At 54.1% G+C, this 24139-nt stretch overlaps 2 protein-coding genes and 1 long non-coding RNA gene across 3 annotated transcripts; 1 reads left to right on the top strand and 2 right to left on the bottom strand.

Annotated features, from left to right (window-relative positions):
* Positions 1 to 1630: 1630 nt before the first annotated feature.
* On the top strand, positions 1631 to 6362 carry LOC120664684 (translation initiation factor IF-2-like). The gene is made up of 5 exons (XM_039943980.1): positions 1631 to 1943; positions 2539 to 3144; positions 4190 to 4556; positions 4683 to 4760; positions 5847 to 6362. Exons 1-5 carry the CDS (start codon positions 1855 to 1857, stop codon positions 5901 to 5903), a joined length of 1197 nt encoding a protein of 398 aa, XP_039799914.1. The 5' UTR covers positions 1631 to 1854; the 3' UTR covers positions 5904 to 6362.
* Positions 6363 to 7199: 837 nt separating this feature from the next.
* LOC120667392 lies at positions 7200 to 8095 on the bottom strand. Its single transcript, XR_005672174.1, has 2 exons — positions 7675 to 8095; positions 7200 to 7547 (listed from the first exon to the last, which is right to left on the bottom strand). It is a non-coding gene; the product is annotated as an uncharacterized LOC120667392 (long non-coding RNA).
* A 7732-nt stretch (positions 8096 to 15827) lies between these two features.
* LOC120664683 (probable purine permease 4) lies at positions 15828 to 17373 on the bottom strand. The gene has a single exon (XM_039943979.1). It carries the CDS (start codon positions 17356 to 17358, stop codon positions 16180 to 16182), a length of 1179 nt encoding a protein of 392 aa, XP_039799913.1. The 5' UTR covers positions 17359 to 17373; the 3' UTR covers positions 15828 to 16179.
* Between the last annotated feature and the right edge of the window lie 6766 nt (positions 17374 to 24139).

Raw genomic sequence — 24139 nt, 5'->3', positions numbered from 1 at the left:
TAAAAACAAAATATGTCATATTACCAAACTAATAGACAAAAACCTTAGCAAGGAAAACCTTAGTTCCCCAAAAGACTTTGGCTTATTGTCCCTACCAGTATTGTATCTCACTGCACAGAATGAAAAAATTTCAAGTTTCAATATAGTTCCAACATTAATACCAATGTTGTGAAGAATCTAAATTTGGTATGCTTTAGTTATTTTTGGTGCGGTGTATCTCTAATGATTGATTTCTTCCTCTCCTAAATAAGATATATACTGATTTCTCTAAGATCTCTCATGTGAGCCATTTAGTTACATGGAGAATCAAAGGATTGATAGTTATTCATTTCTTTGAGACTTCTGAAGGAGAATTAGAATCATCTGTGTCTAGAAAAATAGCAATATAAATTCAACAGAGCTAACATTTTTTACAATGTGTTTTTGGCATACGAGAATGCAAAACGTGCCCAAAGAAGCAATCACCAAAAGAAAATTGGAATGGAGTATACGAAAACCAGAATGTATGATTCACCATGTAAAAAGCTGTAACCCATGACAAAAGTCTTGGCGGCTTGTCCCTTTTAGTTACACTAGATCCATAATAATTTTCATTTCTTACACTGTGCCTTGCCTTTTGTAGAGCTTTTTTGTGGGAACATAAATCAACTGTAAAGAAACAATCGACAAAAGAAAATTTGGAAGGGCTATATGTGACTCACCATCTAAAGCCGTATTCCATGATGGAAATTTTGGCAATATATCCCTAGTAAGCATAGTCATCAAGTTTTACCCTTTATGAGCTGGAAGGATAACCATCTCTTAAGCGCGTCTAAAAATCGGCACTGACGGTGTGATCTCCTATATGCAACTCCAAAAATGGCAGGCAGGGTTTTTAGAAAATCCAGCGGGCAACCGCGCCGGCACGCGCTCGGCTTCGCCCATCGCTCACACGATTCGCCGAGGTCTGACGTGGTGGCTCGGGGACGCATCCACGTCCCCACGCCATCGAATCCCACCCGTCCGTCAAGAATCCCGCGGTCAACGACCTTCCCTCTTACCCCAAGCCAAGATGCACCGGACCCCACACGTCAGCGAGCCGCGTGCCTGGTTTGGTGTTCGGAGCGGACAACGTCCCAGTTGTTGCCAAGTTTGGGAGCAGTGATCGCCGTCCGCGTCCCCAGTGATCTGATCACGGTCGTCGGCCAAACAAGGGCAGCAGGTTGGCTTCTCCGGGCTACGGGCCTACGGCCATGATGTGGCGTGGTGTCGAGCATGGCCCGCCTGTCAGTGACTTTGTGACGTGGTGTCTGGTAGCTTTGGTGGCAATATGCATCTCAACACTTGCTTGTAAGAATTTAGCAGTGCAGGAGAAGAACGTGCGATCTCATGCAAATCCCCAGGGAATTTCGTGTTAATCACAGCCTATGCCATCGCCCAATTTACCAAACAAGCCTCGGCGGCCGGTGCTAATCGCTCAGCATGCCATGGGGCGGATTACGAAAATGCCCATCGGCGTTGAGGTCAACCTCAGGAGTGCCATAGGCTCGCAGGTGCACTCCTGCGCAGGCGTTCAGGTGGCAGAGGCGAGAATAGATGCCAAGAGTGGAGGGCATTGTTGGCAGAGTGGAAACGATAAAGCCTCGGGCCTTCAGGCTCTGCTCCCCTCCGCCATTGCTGTGCTCTCTCCGTCTCCCCGCTCCTCTCTGTTCTCGCTGTCAGATTTCGCAAGCACCTTCGCTCCGTGCGATCTGTTCTCGGCCTCGTCGGCCCAGATGGTTGATCTGTAGAGCGAGGCACCGGGGTTGCAGGGGACGGAGTGCGCGCACGATTGTAGAACCAGGAGCGGAAGGAGGAGCGGAGGACGCCGATTCGATGCGTGGCTCCGCGGAGGTCGTTGCGGTTGCTCGGGACGTGGCGGCGTCCAGCCCGTCGAAGCCCGCCCCGGCATCGGACATGACGAGGTACGCGAATCCCCCAATCCTATTGCCTGCCGCAGCCGCAGCCGCAGCAGGGATTCGTTCTGCGTTCTTGGTTCTCCCGTGCGGTGTTCTTTCTTGAGATCAAAGGTGCGATTTTGCGTTCTCTTCTCCGGCGTTGGTGTTTGTTGGTGCGGCGTTCGGGCTCCTGCCGGCTGATTTGAGAAGTTTCTCCCTTGTTTGGCCTGTTCGCGGTCCTCCTGTGTTCTGTGCCGTCTTCCTCCCACAGGTTCTTCGAGGCGCCGTTTGATCTGCGGTACGCTTGTTCTCGCGTCTTGCGGCTGTATTTCGCCAATCAGTTCCGGTTTTTTGCTAGCCTCGGTTCCGTTCTCATATATTGCAGCTTTTTCGTTCTGAATTTCCGCTCGCGTTCTGTGCTGATTCCTCTGCACAGATCTCTGAAAGGCCTGTTTAGTCTGAAGTTTTTTGCAGTTTGTGAGCGTGGTGATTTTTCTGGTTCCGAATTCTGGCACAAATACGAGAATTTGCCCTTCCTTTCATCCCCTGTTCGAAGTGTTCGACCATGTTCTTGTCCGATCCAGTCGCTGACTCGACTTTCGTTTGATTGATTTTGCTGCAGATTCCAGAGGCCCAGCTCAGATTGCCTCCCGCTCCCCAATGGCATCGCAGGCGGCAGCAGTGTTAGCGGCAGCAGGAAGCCGCCAGCCGCGCCGGTTCCGAGATCGAGCAAGGACGACGCGGCACCCGCCGTTGCCACCGACAGCTCCCGCCTGGCGGCGTTCCTGGCCTCGACATCGCTCGAGCCCAAGCCGCGCGCTCGCGCTCCGCAGCCGCCGGCGCAGGCCGCGCCTTCCTCGTCCCCCGCCGCCGTCGCGACCCGGAGCCCCGCGCGCGACCACGGCCACCACCAGCACTACTCCGACTTCTCCGACCCCGCCTCCCCGAGCGCCGCCGGGGTCGGCGGCGGCGGCGAGGTGCTGCTCCAGTGGGGCCAGAACAAGCGCTCGCGCGGCCGCCGCGACGCCGCGTCCGCGAGCGGCGCCTCGCCGCAGCGCCGGGCCGCCAAGATCCAGCGCCGCTCTCCCGCGCCTGCGCCCCCGAGCGGGCCGTCCTACACCCGTGGGTCCAACCTCCGCGCCGCCTCGCCCCTCCCGCCGCGCTCCGGCGCCGGCATCGGGACCTCCGACGGGCACCACAGCCGCGGTGCCCTCCCCCACCACCACAGGTATGGCCGCCGTCCCCCCTTCCTTCCCCCTCTAGGCGTCTGCCAGTTCTTTTCTTCCGCTCCCGTTTTTCTTCTTCCGCTTTTACCCCCGCTACCGAGCCGTATTCTCGTGTCCGTGCCCGGTCGCCTTCGTGGTGGGCTGGCGGCGCTAGGGCTCGGGGGTCGGGGTAGGCTTGGGCGCTTGGCTCGCGCGGTCGTCTGGTTCGATCGCGCCGGTTCGTGTTGGGTTCGTATTGTCTGGGTGATAAGATACGGGGAGTACCATCCCGCATCTTCTCTCCACACCGTTTCCCCTTCTTTTCATCATTTCTTTAAAATTCAAGTGGTTTTTGGTGTGTTTTCCCATGCCAGTTTGGAGTTTCGATTGGATCGGATCACCAAACACTCGATCAATTCCCGCCTTTTTCAGACCTATCCTTGACATACACAACAACCAAAAAAGAAAATCCTGTCTTTGGTTTTAAAAATCAAAATTTTCCTGTGAAGTTTCAGATCTTTCCAGCCAACGTATGGTGTAGAGTACCCTGTATATCCACCCGTGCGAAGAATACCCATCCGATCGAGCAAGGGAAGATGCCCCTTTCCCCAGTTCTTGAATAACCTGCAGGCTCAGGCAACAAATCCACCACCATCAGTTTCATCCAATTCGGAAGCAACCGGGCATCTCCTTTCCGTACCTTTCCGCTGGTGTGAATAGTGAACCGTGACATGAAGCGAGGCGAGGGCTAAATATAGTAGGACTTGATACGAGCCGGGTATAAAATCCAAGGGCACATCCAGCAGCACTCCCGATCTTTTTTCTTTTTTGTGGGCATCGGCAGCGGGCAGCGGCGGCTTTTGGTTGCCGGCGCGCGGCGCCCGCTTTGCTCACCGCACCCGCACCGCAACCATCCATCCGTCCGTCCACCCATCATTCCCCTGGTCGCTGTTGGTGGTGTAGTTACCGAACCGGAACCCACCGCCCGCCTTAACCCCAACCACCGCGCCGTGTCACCCGATCGAGTCTAGTTTGTTGCTGGGTTTCTGATGCTGTGGTGATGATCAGATCGGCGGCGGAGGAGCGAGCCGTGGGGAAGTCGCCGGCCTCGGCGGCGGCGGGGAAGCAGCGGCTGGCGTCGGACAAGGCGCCGCAGCAGGCGCACAAGGCGGGCCCGGGCCCGGTGATGGGCCTGGGCGTCCCGGACCCGAAGGCGCTGCACCACCACCAGGGCGGCGGCGGGGCCCAGCAGCACCCCGGCGGCGGCGCCGGGGCGGCGTCGTCGTCGTCGAAGCCGGCGCCGAAGCTGGAGCTGCCGCGGATCTACACCACGCTGTCGCGCAAGGAGAAGGAGGAGGACTTCATGGCCATGAAGGGCACCAAGCTGCCGCAGCGCCCCAAGAGGCGGCCCAAGAACGTCGAGAAGGCGGTCAATGTACGTGATGGCCGCTGCTCTGCTCCCACCACCCGCTTGCTTTGCTCGCCGTCGCCGGTCTCCCGGCTAATCCATGGACTAAGCTGACATGATTTCTCGCGTCTCTGTGTCTGTCTGTTTGCGCAGTTCATCTGCCCGGGGGCGTGGCTGACGGACGTGACGAGGAGCAGGTACGAGGTGCGCGAGAAGAAATGCCCCAAGAAGGTATCCATCCATCAATCTCAGGCTTGCCTTATTCTTCGCCGTCGAAAATGTTTTTTTTTTCACTGCGGGTTAATTCGATTCGATTCACTGTTAAGTAATCGATGTTACTGCTAGAGTAACTAGTAGTAGCAGCAGTAGTAGAACGCTGCTGTTTGTTAGCTTTGAACTCTGCTGGGAGATTAATTAGTGCTTGCTGGGAAAGGGGAGAAAGGGCAGGAAGGGACACGCAGGAAAAAAAAGAGGGGAGTCTAGTTTGGGAAGGAAATGGGCGTGTTGCCTTTTCGCCTGTCCCCTTCTTATGTCACGTGGGGGCCACCTCCCGTGAGCGCGAGGAGGGGGTTGCCGCGCCTGGTGCTCGTTCGTTCAATTGATGACCGCGCTTAATCCACGCCTCGCGCTCGCTTTATTTATTTGCCGGCGACGCGCAGCGGCGCCGGCGCGGGGGGTTGCCTCTGCCTGGCCTGCGCATCACGGCCGCGGGGGGCACCGGGCGCCTGCCTGCGCGCCCGGTCTCCAAGGCCGGATCCTCGTGGCGCACCTGGGCCTTGCTTGGGCCTTTCCAGGGGGACCCATTTGCCAGCGTCGTGTAATTTCTTCCCCTTTTTTCCCTGTGTCCTGCGGAGCATATTTGTTACTCCCCGTCGTGTGGGGCCCGGGGGTGGGAGCCTGGGGTCCCTGACATGCGGGGCCCTGCTGGCCACGCTTGCGCGGATCGGGCCCTGCATGTGTGGTGGGTCCCCGCGATATGACGCCGCGGATAGAGTATGGAAAAAAATGGAATGGCCATCCGGGAATGACAGGGACGGGCTCCTGCCTTTTTGCTCGACTTGGGAAGCTCTTGTTTGTTCTTCTGCGCTGGGAAGGAAGCAGAGGGTACATTACTTAGCACACGTCGTTAAGGCGAGACCCGTCGTTAGTTGACTTCGCTAACGATACCCATGCGCGGGCACGTCCGAGTCGAGGCATCTCTTTCTTCTTTGCCGCGCGGGCCAATCAGATTTCAACGTTATTAGTATAAGTAAGGCTTGTGCTTTGTTGCGCACGATCTGACGGGGGAAATCTCACTTTTAATCTCTGTCTCCGCAGCAACAGAAGAACCGGGGCCTGAAAGGGATGGAGAGCATGGACAGCGACTCCGACTGACCGGCGAAGCGACGACGAGGACCTGCGTTGCCGGGCTGAAGGGCGGTGGTGGCGGAGAAACTCTCGAAGTGGCGGTTTCGGAGCAAGGAATCTGGTGGGTCAAGAGGAGGAAGGGAAGCAGCAAAAAGAAGCGGGCGAGAAGAGCAAACAAAGAGCAAACAGGCAGGCTCTCTTCCTCCCGATAGGCTGAGGCGAAAAACCAAAAAAAAACATTTTTTCCTTTTCAGGTTAATCATAGAGGCGCCGTGCTATTGGCTCGATTCCATTTTGTATATCTCGGTGTTAGGATGTAGCCGTCGTCTTTCTTTTCATTCCTTTTTCCCCACCCATTCCCTTTTGGGTGACAATTCGGTGGTCTCGCCCGCCTTCTTGGTGGTGGGTTGTGCATAGTGTCGGACAACCAGACTCTCATAGTTTCAGCAAGAGGAAACAACAAGACTGTTAGTGTTGGGCCGTTTAGTTTCCAAAAATTTTCACCTTCCCTTTAAACACATGTATGAAGCACTAAATATAATTAAATAACAAAACTAATTACACAGTTTGGATGTACACGACGAGATGAATTTTTTAAGCCTAATTAGTGTATGATTAGCCATAAGTGCTACAGTAACTCACATGTGCTAATGCTGCGGTCAAAGGCCTCAAAAGATTCGTCTCGTGATTTCCAAGTGAGTTCTGGAATTAGTTTTTTAATTAGTGTTCGAAAAATTCTTCCGACATCTGGTCAAACACACGACGAGACATTCAAATTTTTTTTCCTTTGGAACTAAACGGCCCCTTAGGTTACCTCTCTGTCTCTGTCTCTCTCCCTCTGGTATCTTCTTGGTGGTCTGGTCATGCATGGCAGTGTTGTGTGTGTGTTATCGTTTGCTCTTGCTCGATCGCCTTGCTGTTGCCGTGTTGCGTGCGTTTTGACAGGACTTGTTCAGATAATCGTCTGGCTCCGGAGCTCAAGCCGTCAGGCGCATCCTGCTGCATTTATCAGGAATCCTTGGGACTCATGCTCCACTTGTTCCTCGAGGAAGCGCAGCTGCCACGCTGCGAGGATCATGAGACCTTGATGGTGTTGGTTGTTGGGGACAGGGCAAGTGTGGGTGTCGGTTCGAGTTTCTGTGCAGGGAAGCGTTTCAAAATTCGGCAGCAATGATGGTGGTGGTGGCAGCAGATGCCATGGATACCCGATACCGTGATACCTCTGCAGCTACAAGTAAATACACGTCCACGTAGGGACGGCCAAACCTGCCACCTGCCAGCGTTGGCCGCTTCGGAGTTTAGTATTCGGCAAGACGCTGTCCGTGGCTCCAGTCTCCAGCAGGACCATGGCATCTTTCCTTCCGTTTGCCACAGGAGCAGTGGCTGGTGGTAATAGTTTAGGTTCAGGTAATGTGACGGGTTCAGTGATTATTACCAGACAAGCCTGGATGATGCTGACCGTGGTTCCATGAGGAAATCTGTGGTCTGGAACTTCTCGAGAAAAAAGTTTGGCCATCTGAAGACGAGGACACACGATTCATCAGCGCCTCTGATTTGTGTCCGAGGGCAAGTCAGGGTATTCGGGCCGGTGAAATCCCACCGGTGTGGAGGCGGATAGATCGGTCAGAACCCAGAAGCCTCTTCTAGGCATTTGGTTCGTCGCTGAAGATACTGTCGGAGGAGCAGCGCAGCGTCAGGCCAGGAGAGCTTCGGGGACTCGAGCACGGAAAACAGTTGGGCCGGGCGTCGCGTCAGAAACACAAGACGTGACTTTTGAATACGGCGAGGCCACACGTACCTTTACAGGATTGGGAGGAGCGCGTACGGGTACCGCGCCAGGAGCGAGCTCCTCGTCGGCCGACGCGTCCCGGAGACCAATCCGGAGTACCATGCAGCCGCTCCGGCTCCGGACGATCTCGCCGCGGAACAGCCGGACGCCGGCGCCGAGACGTCGGGCCCCGCCGCCTCCTAACCGACGGGCGTCGCTGAGACCTGCCAGCGTCCGGGGCCGGCGTGGGGAACGAGAGCCGCGCAGGGATCTACCCGGCGACGACGCAGATCCGAAATCAGCGGAGCTTGGATCTTGGAACGACAAAGCCAAAGAGGAAAGGAAAGAAAAGGCTGGGAGGAGAGCACCCCAACTGTGCCAACCAGGCGGAGGCGACCGAATCGAAGGCGTTGGTTGGCTGCGCTTGCTTCCCCGGCACCCCAGCCCAGGCCGCTCTTTTCACTGGACTCTGTGGCCCGGCAGCGAACCGCGCCCAGTGTGTAAAATACACAACGCTGGAAGGCAGCAACGAGTCCGCCGCCAGGCAAGAACTTGAGGTAATTAATGACGTGGTCTAGGCAGACCAGTCTCCTCCATCCACTTGCCCGTATGGGGCTTGTGCGTGACCATGACCTTATACGCGGAGGACACCCTCAGCCAGGATGTGCTGGTTCCGTTCCGTGATACGCAGGTCTTCCGTTCATCTCGTTTGCAACTTGCAACTAGGTCCGGCCCGTCCGGTCATCACGCTGGCCGCATCAAAGCGTGCGGATTTGATCATGATGGCTCGAGTTGGGCCCGGGGCCTGGGGCCCGTGGCCCGTGCCCAAGTCGCGTTGCGACATGCCGGCCGGCCGGGCGAAGAGAAATACTAGTAATCGCGAGAGCTTGGAACCGGAAGGACTCAGTGGACACTGGACAGTGCGGTGGCGAGCGGCGGGACGCGCGGGGGCGCTCGGGTCCTGACAAAACGGAGACGGCCGGCGAGAATGGCGGGGAGCAGCGGGCGGCCGCCGGTCCTAGGTCGCCTGTCACGTCACCTGCACTGCACCCTTGCGCCCGTGCCCGAGGCCGCTAACGAACCGCGACGCTGCCTGTCTGCTCCAACCAAACCTTCCCGGTCGGTCGGCGGGCGGCGGCTGGCTCGCACCCTTCCCGCCCGGCGCGGCGTGTTTGAATCGCCCGCGGCGGCCCCCGCCGTGCTGCCGGCCAGGTCCGTGGTCCCTCAGGCCGTGGCGCGCCGCCAGGTTTTGTCTCCGCCCTGCTGAGTGCTGATACGTCCATCCGTTTCCGGCCGGCCATGTACGCCGTTGCCGTTGATCGCGTATTGATGGAATCGATCTACTGCTGTAACAAGTGGGCTGAGAGGTAGACTGCAAGAATCTTTACAGCCAACAGCTGGCTATATTATTAATCTTGCTCTCACAATCGCACCGGCGCATGTCGGCGGCGGATACGCACTTACCGGCTGACACCTTTGCTCAGCTAGTCAGGAACTCAGGATACAAACGGAGCTCGGCTGAGCGTGTGCGTGTCAGACTCGAGTTATGAATACACGTACCAGCTGGTAGGGATGTAAATGGTAGGGATATTTTCCGACTGTATTCGAATTCGATCTGGTCTGGAAGAGTTTTTATCTGTCCGTATTCGATTCCGAGTATTCAATATCTGTAACCGATCCGTATTCGCATACTCAAAAGTTCTATTTTTATGATGTCGACATCCATAATCCGGCAAAAACTAGCACTATTCGTATTCGACTTCGTATTCAAACAAAAATATGAAAACAAATATGATATCAGTAATATCTATCCGTATCCAATCCGTTTACATCCCTACCTGCTAGTACCTCTACAATACTTCTCTCTACAACGTGTGAGTCCATAGGATTGCTGGACGTTGCTCGGATTTTAGACCGTTTGCTATATCTGTGTTTTTTTTTTTGCTTTTGAGACCGACCATGCATATACAATATAATCTAGTTATTTCCAATTGAAGGCCAGATCTATAATAAACCATTAAAGTGAGATCTATAGCGTGTGATGGACCGGCTTGGGGAAGCAGGAAAGAAGAAACGCCTGGGCTCCTAGCAGCGTTGTTTGGAGCGAGGAGAGTCCATTTGTGCGGGCCGGCCTGTGCCACTCGAACGTCTTCTGTGGAAATTTACCCTGAGCTTTGGCCTGTGGGCATCATGTTGGCAGGCGATTTTTTTATTTTTTATTTTCTTTTTTTACAAAAATATATTTTTGTTTTCGAAATTTACAGAAATATACCCCGGCCGCCCCGCTGCCGGGCGGCAGGGTCTTTTCTGTAAAAAATTTCGCGGAGAATTTGTGCTGAGGCCCCGGAGGATCGGTCGCCCGGCAGCGGGGCGGCCGGCTGCCCCTCCACTATTTAAGGGCGGGGCGGGTGTGATATTTACCGATCCGTATGTTTGTAGGCAATATTTAATTACGACTCCACACAAGGTACGGGTACCCCGGTTCTCAGCCCTATGAAGGGTCAGGTGCCTCGCAAGGGGCTCCGTTTCAAGGAACACAGTTTACCTCTATGACACCAGCTGCAGGGACTTTAGGTAAATATGTGGTGCATAATTTTATTTGCTTATGTTTTTTAGTCGAAGGCTCATACATTACTATTTACACTCAGGATCACAACCGTTCACCGGAGCGGGGCCTTCTTCGTATCACCCTATGCCGCCACCAGGAGGATATCAAGGAGTTTATTCCTATCCACCACCTCCACCTCCAACACAGGGTACGTACAATCATTTGTACGAAATTGCATTCACCTATTTAATATTGCTTAAAAATGGTTTTTTGTGATCCGTAGGGTGGTCTCAAGACAACGACGAGGCCTCCTTCGACGACTTTACACGGTTGTTTGCTACACCTGCCCAGGACGATTATCCCAGCTTGCATACATCTCTGGCTCAGTTACGCCGTCCTGCCAGAGACGTGAGGCCACCGGACCGTCATAGCTACCCTACAGATCACGTACACGCACAACATAAGAAACGTCGGCACGGTAGGGGTGGTTAGTTGTTGCCACTTGTTTCTCTATTGTTATTATAGACCTGTCGTCTTGGTTTTCATATTTTATACTCAAACTTCGTTTATGCTATCTTGCAATGCAATCACACTTTCGCAGTACCAATGAACTGTTAGACCATTATATGTTATATGAATAGTATTATGATAAATCGAGAATTTTTTTCTAAATTTTTGGTGAAGCAAATGAGAGCCGGCGGCCTCTGGGAGGCGGTCGCCCCGCTGCCGGGCGGCCGGGCCCTGCCGCCCCACTGCCGGGCGGCCTGGGGGCGGCCGCTCCGCTGCCGGGTGACCGGTCCTCCAAGGGCCTCAGCGCAAATTCTCAGCGAAAATTTTTGCAGAAAAGCCCCTGCCGCCCCGCAGCGGGGCGACCAGGTCCCGGCCGCTCGGCAGCGGGGCGGCCGGTGTATATTTCTGTAAATTTTAAAAATGAAAATATATTTTTGTAAAAAACGAAAAATAAAAAAATAAAAAAAACCGCTGTTGGCAGACTCGGCTCAATTCGACAATCCTCCATGGCTCTCATGCTGGCTTCGCTGTTTTGTGAGGACGTTTGCTTTGCTCCTTTGCTTTGCTTGCGCAGCCCCGCCGTGCGTGAACCGCGCGACGGCGTTGCCGCATGGAGCGGAGGTCAGACTCAGTAGGCGTGGCACATTGGCGGCGGCTGACACTTGCCGCAGGTGGGACGGGGAGTGGCAAATGGATGGATTCACCACTCGCACTCGGGTATCGGCGGATAGCACACCAGTTGGAGCTCGAGCACATGGAGTACCAGTAACCTCGCACTCCTGGACCCTGTTTCCTGCCGGCACCAGCCAATAGTATTCGCCCAAGTGTCAGGTCCAACGCGCCGTACGCACCTGGTAGGGGGCTAGTCAGCTAGAGCCTAGAAGCTCTCTGAAGTCTGAACATCGTTGGGACCTTTCCTTTACGAAAACATTGCTCTTGTATATAACAGGTGACCCGCGTATTTGTGCGGTTAATATTGATATTCTAAATATATATTGTATTTTTATCTAATTATTCTTCATAAATTTAAATTTTTCTCATCATATGCTTCTCTGCTGCTAGTATCCTATAGGTATGCATGATATGTAGCTTGATATGCAAAATAGTGGATAGATTTATATTTATAAATAGAAATATATGTTAATGGCACTGATGGATAATTTATAAACATGTATAGATTTATATTTATAAATAGAAATATATTTTAATGATACTGGTGGGTAATTTATAAACATGTATATGGGTATTTTAGGCTAATTTTTTCGTAATGGCAGTGGTGAGTAATTTTAATTTTTCTTTTTTTCTCCGATTAACGTGGGAATTTCTAGACCTTAAGAGCGAACGTAGAGACTCCGTTTGTTGGCCAAATAATAAGATAATAGATATACTTACTATGGTCCTTGCTCCTTGGAACACGGGAAGAAGCTCCAGAGAAACATTGCCTGAATTCCCATGAGAAACGGTTCAGGGCTTGTTCTGGATCACTGGATGCATGGTTCTTGCACCATGTTTTGGGCTGTTATCACGCATTAATTCCTAAACACCGTATGTTTAAGGCCCGAGAAATTTGCAGTTGCGTCGCATTCCTAGACCAAATCATGACAGCAACAAGCTAGACACCCAAATACTGGAGTGCATGATTTCCCAGCACTACAAAGTAACAAAAACAACCCGATCGATCGATCGATCTCCCCATCTCGCGCGCCACGTATGTGTCGCCGCCACACGCTAGCTTCACCCGTCGCACAAGTGTTGCGGTCACCGATCCCCACAACAACGCCGCACAACTGCACAAAGACACACGGATGATCGCCATCTGCACCACATCGCTCGTATCGTTATCGTTATCGTTATCGACAGTGGCGGATGCAGAACACAATCGAAGGGGGGGGCTGATCTCTTCTACTACCATCTCTCCATTTTTTCTTTTTTTCTTCCACCTCTTCTTCTCCCTCACCCTCCCCATATTTCTCATTGATGCACCAGCAGTAGGGGGCTGGAGCCCCCCCCCCCCCCCGGATCCGCCCCTGGTTATCGACCGCCAACGCGTCGCTCGATCAGTGTTGGCCGTTGCCATCAGGCATTAGTGTGAGTGTGTCACGCATCGCCTGATCGCGGGAATCCCTGCCTTTTTTCCCCCTCGCTCTGATCGATCTCTGCATGTTGCCTCAGCTTACGGATTTTTCTAGTGAAAGCAGGCAGGCCTGAAACCCCGGCGATGCGTCAGCGGCCGACCCCACAAATGATTGGGCCGCCTGAGATCGATCACCGGAAGAGCTCGACACAGTTCCACGGCCACTGCAAATCCACCTCGATGTGTGCGCGGAGCCTGTAGAGTTTGGATCATCTTCCTCAGCCTGTCAGCCAAGCCGCCAGCCATTATTCTTATTCTCTTTGCAGCTCAGCAGCTCTCTCCCTTCTGTGCTGTGCTGCCCCATGTTCTCATGTGATCAGTTGCCGCACAAGCAAAAACAGCTGGCCACTCTGTAGTATCAATCCACATCAAGCGCCATAGATGTGCATACGCCCAAAAAAAAATTGAGTCATTCACCTGGTAGCAAAGGTGGTGTGTGCAGCTATCCACTGATTCCATCACACACACAGTCACTTGCAATGCAAGTTCATGCACCTGACCTGATGAGGTTGGGATATGATTGGAATGTTTCATGTATATAGCAATACAGTAAGACCAAATTTCTCTGTCGGTTGCTGCATATGTGCATGTATACGTGCATGCATCTTCTGCACACGACTCTCAGCCGGTGACTGTTTTTTTCTCTCGGAAAAGCAGCCTCCAATGAACCGGAGTTTTACTGGTATTGTTTGCAATATAAACAAGTGAATATATTTTAAAAACATGGACACTGAGCATCCTCTTTAAATATAAAACCGAAGAAAAATTGGAGGTTGGAAAGAAATAGCAATGATTAGCAACTGATGAGCTTCTGATTGTGTGGTTAGTGAGGACGAACCAAATAAATTAGTTTTCCGCATTTTTCTACATCAAGCTTTTGAATTAAACTGGTCAGTGCATATCCATTAACACAATATGATATCAAAGCCAAAAGGTGTGACGGAGTTCAAAACTTCGGATGATTGAATAATCCTAATTGGCACAATTAAATAAAAAGATTTGTTGCCTGGAGGATGGGTTTGTGTTGAAGCACAAGTATCGTGAATCGGAGCACGTACGCAACTCTTTTTTGTTTTTTGTATGTGTGTGTGGGGGGGGGGGGGGGAGGGGGGTGGTTGCGAGTCAGGAGGGACGACAACAATAGACCAGTGCAGCTAGCGCCGTAGCCGTTTGAGCAACTGTCAACGATGCAGTGGTTAGTTGGAGGGTTTTACATGTATACCATTATAAAAGATGGCCCCGACGTCCATACCACTAAAAAGTTTGGTGACACCTTTATATCATCGCGTTTTTTTGTTTTGACGTCTGTACCATTTTGGACAGAAAGAGTACTAACGGAGGGTAATGGAGCTGCGAAAAGACCATTATACCCTTAGATGCTAAAATTGCTTAAACTCTCTCCTCTCAATGACGAGCGGGTCCCACTTGTCATCTTCTTCTTCCTTACAGTTCTTTTCCTCTGTCTCCCTGACTCGCCCGCAGCGGAGGACCTCGGCGGTGCTGCGCTTGGCGTGCTGCGGGATCGCGGCCCGTGGGGATGCGTTCAGGGGCGCGGCGCGGCCACGGCCCACGGCGGCAGGACAGCACCGAGCTCGCCGCCGGCGATGGCCCCACCGAAGCGGAGCTTCGCGCGGCGCCATGGCCCTCTCCCTGGCTCGCGCGTGCGGCGGCGGTGGTGGCTCGCCCCGCTAGGGGAGGCCTGCCCGCGGCGAGGCCCGCGCCGGCGGCATCCCGGCCGAGGCGGCGCTCACGCCGGCGGAGGCCTGCCCGAGGCGGCGCTCCCGCGCGCAGCCGCCCTCGCCGTGTGCGCCCTGGCCGCGCGGCCGCCCCGCCCCGACCGACCTCGCCACGGCTGCCCCGGGCATCCTCGTTGCGATGACCTGCCGGCGTCCAGCGCCCGTGGCCGCGACTCGTCCGCGGTGGCGCCCTGTGCCCGCGGTGGCACCCTGCCCTCCACCGTTGGCGCCGCCCTGCACTCTGGCGGATGGGCGTCTCGACGCTGTCGAGGACGACGACGAACAGGGGGTCCGCGAGCTCCGCGCTGGAGATGGACACGCCAGCATGCTTGGCCTCGACGAGCGCCATCAGGTTTGCTGGCCGGTGACGCATCGATCTGCCTGCCTCGCCGCGGTCCCGCCCCGGCCGTGCGACGGCCTCGCCGCGGCCCCGCCCCGGCACGCGGCGGCCCTGACGCGGCGACCACGGCGCGCGGCGGCCGGTGTCCGAGGGTGAGCGAGGGAGGGGGCGAGCAAGAGAGTGCGCGAGGGGGCGAGCGACAGATGGTGCTGGCGGCGGCGTCTCGTGAGGATGGGCAGGTCGGGAAGATCGGGCATAGCGGGGAGGAGTCTGACGGCGACGGGGAGAAGGAGATGCAGGGCGACGGGAGGAGATTGGGAGGGCAAAATGGTCAATTTACTAGATTAGGCCCACATGTCAGAGCTCTAAATCTGTTAATTCCTAACGGATGGTGGATGAAATGGTACAAACGTCAAAACGAAAAAACGCGATGATACAGATGTGTCACCAAACTTTTTAGTGATATGGACGTCAGACCCATCTTTTGTGATGGTATACATGTAAAACCCTCGGGTAGCTGCATGCTAGCAGATGGCGGTGATAGCACAGGGTGAACACAGAAGGAACGAAACAGATTATCCAAATGCGATGAACACGAGAAAATGACAAGTGACATGCGATCTGGATCCAACAACTAACAATGCTCTAGCTCGACTGAACAGCTCACCATTTTCAGACGACTGAAAGATATTGCAACACCCGTAAAACCATTTTGATCTATCATGTGCAGAAAGCATAATATTGTAAGATGTCTCTAGATGATCCATGACAGAGCCCAAATGGAAACGGTGAAGCAAAAATACCTGCAAGACCAACTGTCGAGTGCAAGGCCACCCAGCAAGATGATCAGGCATGGTCGCCAAAAAAAAAAGAAAGATGATCAGCTGATGACCCAATTCAGGAGCAAAAAGAAAAGGTGTGAAAATATAATATCTTCAGCTATTGTTGATGGTAACGATTCAGGATGAAGTACAGCAGGTTTACAAGACTACATGTTGTATTCCACCCATCCATGCTACACTAAATCCTGATCAACCAGAGAAACCTCACTAGCTAGCTAGCAGCCATCAACGCTGGTCATCAGTTACAAGTCGGGTTACTTCTACACCCTTCTACTTGCATTTGCCTAATCCATCGATGTAACATGACTCAACTACTGCCCCTAATGCCACGCTGTTACCGGGGGCACTACACCCTTTTCCGTTGCAATTCTTGCTTCTTCCCGGATCACATGGAATCCGTGCCCCCGGGTGGCACTAAGTTTGTTTCAGACGGTTTCTAGTTCGCCTCCGGCGTCACCGCCAGCTGTGAGGCTCTTTCGGACGCCGTCGAGGTCGGCGGCGGACAGGGCGGCGGCGGCGGCGGCGTCCTTCTTCTTGGTGTACTCGCCGTAGAGGTAGGAGGCGAGGCCCCAGGCGCAGAGCGCGGTGGCGATGCCCTTCTCGGCGCCGAACGAGTCGCCGAAGACGACCACGCCGCCCAGCACGTTGGCGGCGAGCACGGCTGTCATGCACACGCCGCTGTGGAGCGACGACGTCAGGTAGATCACGCCCGCCGTGCCCATGAAGCACGCCTGCCACGTCAGCACCAGCGTCAGCACCACGACCCAGTACAGGGCGGTGGAGCCCTTCCAGCGCGCCAGTTCGCCGTTCAGGCCACCCTTCGTCGCCATACCGATCGCCGCCACCAGCGAGGCCGTGGCCTGCATCACCGCCTGCACCTCCACCGCCAGGATGAAGCCGCCGGACACCGCCTCGCGGTACAGGAGCTCCATGACGGGCAGGTACGCGGCGAACAGCCCCGCGGCGCCCAGCGTGACGATGTAGCCGATCAGGTAGTGCGACCGGCCGCCGCCCTCGGGGCTCTCGCCGGATTCGCGGAGCGCGAGGAGCACCGAGCTGATCGTCAGGAGGATGACGGCATTGAGGTTGACGAAGGTGAGCGGGTGGCGGACGATGATGGCGGCCAGCACGAGCGTGAAGGCGAGCTGCGTGGACAGCAGCAGCGACGACGTCGACACGGGCAGGAACGACGTGCTGTACGAGAACAGCAGGTTGTTGGCGCCCATGAGCGCGCCGATGACGAGGCATACCGCGAGGAACCGCCGCGAGAACCACAGGAACGGGCGCGGCGCGGCGGCGGGGCGGCCGGTGACCAGCACGGCCAGGACCAGGAGCGGGAAGCCCGCCGACTGCACGAGCGTGACCACCCACCGGTTCCGGCCGCCGCGCGCGAAGTAGAACCTCGACAGCAGGCTCGACGCCACCGACCCCAGCAGCAGCGCCGCGTAGTTCGCCATCAGAAGCAGCATCCGACGGCGCGATGCCGGGGCCGCCGGACCGGCAGCGACTCCAGCACCGGCGGCTGCCATTGCCGCAGACGACTCGTCGAGGAGGAGGAACGGGTGGCGGCGGCGCGGGGCGGCGACGTCGCGGCTATGCGGCATAAGCCTGGGGATTGCCTTGATATATATGGAGGTCGTGTTGGGGATCGAATATATAGATGGATCTGCTCTTTCCTTGTGGCTCGTGGGCAATTTTGGATTTTCAGTTGCTTCTGCGCATAAATAAAGAAAAAAAAGAAAAGGAAACAAGCACGCGGCTGATTCGATTTGATCGTTGGTTCGAATCAAACACTGCTAAATTCAAAAGAGGCCTGTAATTAAATACAAAAAATCAACTGCAAAATTAATTGTTACAGGTAGCATATGACAAAAAAAAAGCAGTTCATGCATTGAATCGACGCTGTATATGTCCGCAAGATAAGATGGTTTCAAAAATCAAAAAACGGATGGAGCACTGCATTCATTTACTACTACTGCTCGAGATAGGTATCGATTCGATCCATGTTTAGTAGGCTACGCCATAATTCCGGCCGAATTGAATTATTTACGGCAGGTGCGTGGTAGAAGAGCGGCGCACATACCATGCATGTGTGCGGAAGTGTTTGAATTCGTGGTCGATCGGCCATTGAATTCGTTTGGATGATTTGGTTCAACTTGGGTCGACGGTGGAGATTGTGCTTGGGTTGGAACCGGAAAGAGATGGATGCAATGGGGTGGAAGTCATGCCTCTTTCTCGAATTGTTTGCTGGCCCGGATTGTCTTGTTTCCATTCTGGAGAGGGATTACCCGGACGGAGCATTGGCGGCTCGCGCGTAGCGCTCACATGCTGTGTTTTGTGCGCCGTGTACAAGGTAGTAAGCATGTGCGGAAACCCGGGATCAGAAAGCTACGCCGTCCTTGGCTCGGAGAGCTGGGCTTTGCTTACACAAATGTGGAAATTTGAATTGCAGGCTTACAGCTCTTGCTGCTAGTTGTTCTTTTTCACCTGCATTGCCAGTTGGCACAATGGGTAGCTGTACAAACTTTTTTTTTTTTGAAAACTAAGGAGATGTGATTCGAAAAAAAATAATACCAAATCTTGATTTCGCGCGAGTCCATCAATGGGAATGTGCTTTTGCAAATCAGGGGAGATTAAAGAGAATCTATCTAATTAGCATTTTAGCTATTTCTCGACAGTACATTATTCATTTCCCGGATTGAAATGAAATCTATCTATACTATAAAGATCGAAAATAATTGAAATTTTTTTTATCTAAATTGGGCTCATCGTACCCCTCACGCCGGACCCGCCTGTCAAGGTAAGAGAGGTGGGAGGGGGTGGAGATCCATAAAAATCACGAGTTAGAAAAAAATAATTATTTTTGTCACCGGATGCTTTCTTACCCGCCGCGCATAGCCACGGTCGCCTCCGATACCGACACCGGGAAGAGCACCCCCGAGATCGAGGAGGACACGAACGAGGAGGATGAGGACGAGGAGCGGGAAGACGTGGAAACGAGTCCGAGTCCAGCGACGCCATGGAGCTCATCCGCGGGGCGGAGCTCGACCGCCGGCTAGCTACGAGCGAGCGGCGAGGGGCGGAGCCCAGTGGCTGCGGCGAGGGAGCGGCGGGGGTGGAGCCCGACCGCAACCGCGCCGGGAGCTGCTCCGCTCACGGCTTGAGCTTCGAGCGGGCGGGACCAATTTCTCCGAGGAGAGGGCTCTGCAGACCGCCGCCAGCGTGCCCGGCCAAGGCGGCTCAAGCTCACGCAGAGATTCTTGCCCGGATTCTTGGAATACAGCCATACAGGACGCGAGCTTGGGGGAAAAAGATGGATTCTTGGATTCCTGGATGGCGAGAGGCCGAGAGCGAGCTCCGTCGCGCGTGCCTGGTGACGCTGATTTTTTTTTTCTCCATCTCTCTCACAAACGGCGCAGGCCAGAGCTTAGTTTCTTGTAGGAATCAAATGCAAAGTCTCACTCAGGAGAGGATATCATGAATTGGTGAATGCAAGAGGCAAGTCGTACCTATGCATTAGTGGTTGCTTGTGGGGCCTAATAAGGTTCCAGCGTGGATAAACAACCTACAGCCAAACTTCTGCAACGTGGACGCAAGCAAGGCCAGCAACGGAGATAAGCTTCAGGAGGACGCCGGCGGAGAGGAACCGGAGGAGATGTGCTGCGGTGGCTCGCAGAGGAAAGAAACGAAGGAAGAAGCAATTCGTGCGTGAAAGGGATAAGTAAGGGCCACGGGCAAAATCGACACTTCATGTTAGATGGAGCGGGAAAACAAAATAAAAATCAGTCAAAATATGAAAATAGATCGAAAACACTTGAACTGAAAAAACTCACGTCCCCGGTGTCGAATTTTAGAAAATATGCGAATCGAGTGTCAAATACTGAAAGGCCTGCGAATTCGGACCCAAATAATGAAATTTCTTGGGCACCGCCGGTGTTTGGCACAAGAACTCAAGAAGAATGCAAATAGGGTCGTCTCCAACTCAGATTTTCAAATGAAGAACACCCTGTTAGAATGAGTCTGGCAAAAACATATCATGCCAAATCTATAATGTTCCACCGCAAGATAACTGCTTTAACTTCTACCTATTTTGTGCAATATAACGTGAAGTCATTTCGTAAACTCATATTAAAATTAACAAGAAGTTGCAACAGATTCGTATCGACTTATTAAACTACAAGATAGTAGTGACATCTATCATATACATATTTTTAGAATTTAATTCAAAAATTAATTTAATTAATATATAATTCAATGAATTTTTGAATTAAAAGCTAATTAGATTTTTTACAAATCACGTGCGTGTCGCACGTGCGTCTATGCTAGTAATAAAAAACCATTCTATATTGGCGCGCCCGGTGCTATAACGAGAAAAAGATCATCCTGCCCTCAACCTCCAAACATGCTTAGTTCACCCTCTCCTAGAGCACGCAATTTCGTGCAACACACCACAGCTTTAGTGGATGCGTTACAAGAGCCTCACCACAAAAACAAGTGGGAAAAAACATGCGTTACTAGCCGCACCCGAAAAAAAGGTCCAAACTTCAGTAGCAAGAATCCGGCCAAGATAGCCGTGACCCCTTCCGGCTGCATCCGTAGGAGCACACTGGAAGAGAAGTCTGGAACGATGACGCAATGAACACAAGCCTGCAAAAAAGAAAAGTACTGTACATCTAAAACTAAAGGAAGGTGAGGTTTGATCCGAATGGCAAAGGCGTCGTTTGGTCCGCCGGTCGGGGGGTGGGGGGGTGGGGTGGGGAGGGGGGGGGCTGGCGCTGGCGGCATGCGCGCGCGGCCGTGCTCATCCGGACGCGCGGCGACGACGACGTCGTCCCGGGGAGGAAGAAGGCCACGGCGCGCGCGCGGGCGGACGGGCCACGCGCAGCCGGGCGCGCGGGCGCGCCTCCACGTCGCCGCCGTGTCGCTGTGCGCGCGTCAGCCGGGCAAAAGCCACGGGTGCGGCCTGGCAGCGCGCTCTGCGCCGCGGGCCGGCCGGCCGGCCGGAGGATACGATACGCTCGCGGCGCGGCACGCATGCATCGAGATCGCCAGTTATTAGCTCTAGTCCCCTTAAATTTCCGTTCGGATTTGGTTGGTTGGAAACTACAGGAAATCGAGATCGCTCTGGATCGAAACAAACTACATGCATGGTTGGATCGGCATTTGTTTCGTCAGGAGATCGCTCTGGATCGGCACGCATTTGCTGTGCGGGATCGACCGAGCGATCGGCACGAGAGGGCCGGAGAGACTTGCGTGCCGAGGAGTGAGGGTGACTCCGGCGTTGGCATGGACGGAAAGCTAGCTAGATAGGGCGCGTGCGCGTGCGCGCGCGGCACACACTATACTACCAGCAGTGGCGGATGCAGGATTGGAGGCAAGGGGGGCTGAAACAATAGAGATGTTGATTTGTGTGAAAATTTAATGGTGATTTGAAGGTCTTGCTACAGTGTTTTACGTGTAATTAGGGGAGCTTAGGGGGGCTTGAGCCCCCCTAGCCCCCCTCCTGTATCCGCTCCTGACTACCAGGACGCAGTGTGTCGTTGCATGGTCTTGGGCGACGAAGGGCGATCGGCCGGGTGATCGGAGCTAGCTAGGCGTGGCACACTTGTCGTGTCACCTGGCAAATAAAGAGTAAATTCCATGTATGCCATTGGAAAATGTAACACATCTCTTCTATGCCATTGAAAATTACCTCATTCCTTCAATGCCATTGTTTTTAATTTTTCATTCCCTCTATGCCATTGGTGTCAAAAATACTAACGGAGCAGTTAAACTGAAAGACAAAAGGACAATAATACCCCTGGCTCCTATTCCTTGCCCTTCTCTACTACCACTGACGTGTGGGACCCACACGTCAGATTCATCTTCAACCTTGAACCCATCGGATCCACGATGGCGACGGAGGGCCCGGCGCGCGCGGCGGAGGCCCGTGCTGCCCCTCCGCCGCGGCCGCCGTCGCGCGAGCCGCCGCCCGCGTTGCGCCCTCCGTCGGGCCCCTGCCGCGACCGCCGTCAAGCGGGCCACCACGCGCGCCGCGTCCTCCGCCACCGGCCGCACCCTCCGCCGCACCCCTGCTCCGGCGCCGTCACGCGCTGCGTCCTCTGCCGCGGGCCACGCCGCGTCCTCCGCCGCGGGCCGCGCCCTCCGCCGCGGGCCGCGCCCTCCGCGCGGGGTCCCTCCCTCCCTCCCCTACCCTCGCCGGCGACTCCGTCCCGGCGGCGCGCCCCTCCTCCCTTGCCGCCGGGCGGGCGAGTGCGGCCCTCCTCCCTCGCCGCTGGGCGAGCTCCACGCCGCCGCGCGGGCGGGCGAGCTGCGGGCCGGGCGAGCGCGCCCCTCCTCCCTCGCCGTTGGGCGAGCTCGCGCCGCCGCGCGGGCAGGCGAGCTGCGGGCCGGGTCAGCGCGCCCCTCCTCCCTCCCCGCTGAGCGAGCTCCGCTGCCTCCTCGCGCGGCGCCGCCCCTCCTTGTCCTCCTCCCTCGCCGCGGGGGACCCCGGCGGCGGCGAGCTCCGCCGAGCTCCTTGAGCCTGCGCGCGCCTCGCCATGGCCGCAGATCCGCGCGGCGGCGGAGCTCGATGGCCGCTACCTCCCCTGCGGCCGGCGGCGGCCTCATGCGCAGTGAATCGAGGCGGCGAGAACGCGTGGGCGCAGCCGTGGGCGTGCACGAGCGGCGAGCGGAAGGCGGCCCGCGTGCGTGCGCGGCGGAAGGCGGCGGGCGGAGCGAGTCGAGGCGTGGCGGGATGGCGGCCGGGTGAACTGCGTCGAGGGGCGGGGCGCTCGGGTGAAACGGAGGGGTATTATTGTCTTTTCCCTGTACCTTTTAACGGATCTGTTAGAGAAATTAACGGCAATGGCATGGAAGGGATGGAAAATTATAAATGATGGCATAGAAGGGATGAGGTAATTTTCAATGGCATAGAAGGGATGTGTTACATTTTCCAATGGCATACAGGGAATTTACTCGCAAATAAACGGGTTCATTCGGTGATCAGCTTGCCGACCCATTTTCAGCTATGGAACGATGAAGGGATGTTAGGATAAGCCTTCTAGATGCCCGACACGTCTGGCGTCACTAGCTGCTACGGTTCAAGTAGCTCTACGGGAGAGCCTCCGTAGGTCCTGCTGGACGGATCTGCAGACCAAGATAAACAAGTTTGAGCTTCCGTCAGTCGTACCCCTGCAACTTGACAAACTAGTACAGTCATTCTGCACACACTGTTCGAGAAGAAAACAAATTCTGCACGCTGAAGAGAGGCGCTAGTGCAGACAGCACCAACGTGGATGTATTACTCTTGTTACAGTAGTAGTTGTCCCAGACTCCCAGTTCTGGAACTTTGGATTGCAGAAAAGAAAACTGCTGTACAGGGACGTGTGACTGACTGGCTGACTGTACATAGCGCAAAGGATGTTGCTGTGATCATATCAGTTGCCCATATGATTGGCGTCATCACCGCTCATATGACATGAAGTTGCTGTGTAGTGCTGCAGGGCACATGATGGGGATATATAGTCACGCAGCAAGGTTGGTCATCATCCATCAAGTCGTTATAACAATAAGACCAGGTTGTGACACAATTATCTAGTCTGGGAACTAGGTAACTGTATTAGATGAGTTTATGGTGATAAAATTCTCCTTACATCCTATGAAACTCCATCATTCTCTCTTCTTGCCATATCAGTAAAATTGATGATATTTAATATCATAACGTCATCTATGAAACTTCCATTAAGACTGGCCTAAAACATGGCCACCACTTGCAAATGGAAATCACACATCACTCTAGCTACTTCCTATTGTGCCACCCTTTCATATTGGCTACTATCCTATAATTAAGCGCATGCACCATGTATATCCCTGTGTGTCATCCATATATATTGACATTTGTCGATCAGGTACGCGTGCCATAAACTTTGTCGACTATATTTTTATATAGGGGACCTGACCTCTCAACTTATGTTAAAGAAGAAAACCACAAAGCAAAGAGTAAATTATTAGGATCTTGAGATGTCAATTTTTTTTTTTGAAACTTGAGATGGCAAGTCTAATGAAGCGGTGGGAGCATCTCTAAGAGTGCCCAAAAAATAGAGGAAAAAAAAACAGATTTTGAGACTTTGCCAAAAATTATTGGGAGTGAAAAATAACACCTACTCCAACGGTTCCCAAAAATATTTAAATGATGACAGATCATCAAAAGGCGGGCCCGGCTCTTAATTATTCTCACGGGAGGATTAACGAAGGAAACTTCCTCTCGCCGTTTTTTCCTCGCGCTGCATCATCTTCTGTTTTTTTATTAGATCCGTTGTATCCTTTGACAAATCATATTGTGCCCTCCAGAATGTGCCGCAAAGCTTTGGTCCTGTAGATGCTGTAGGATCTATTAGTCAGTAG

This window comes from Panicum virgatum, chromosome 3N (genome assembly GCF_016808335.1).
Source record: "Panicum virgatum strain AP13 chromosome 3N, P.virgatum_v5, whole genome shotgun sequence".
Taxonomy (NCBI): Eukaryota; Viridiplantae; Streptophyta; class Magnoliopsida; order Poales; family Poaceae; genus Panicum; species Panicum virgatum.
The sequence above is the reverse complement of the archived record's forward strand: the minus strand, read 5'-3'. Positions and strand labels throughout refer to the sequence as shown.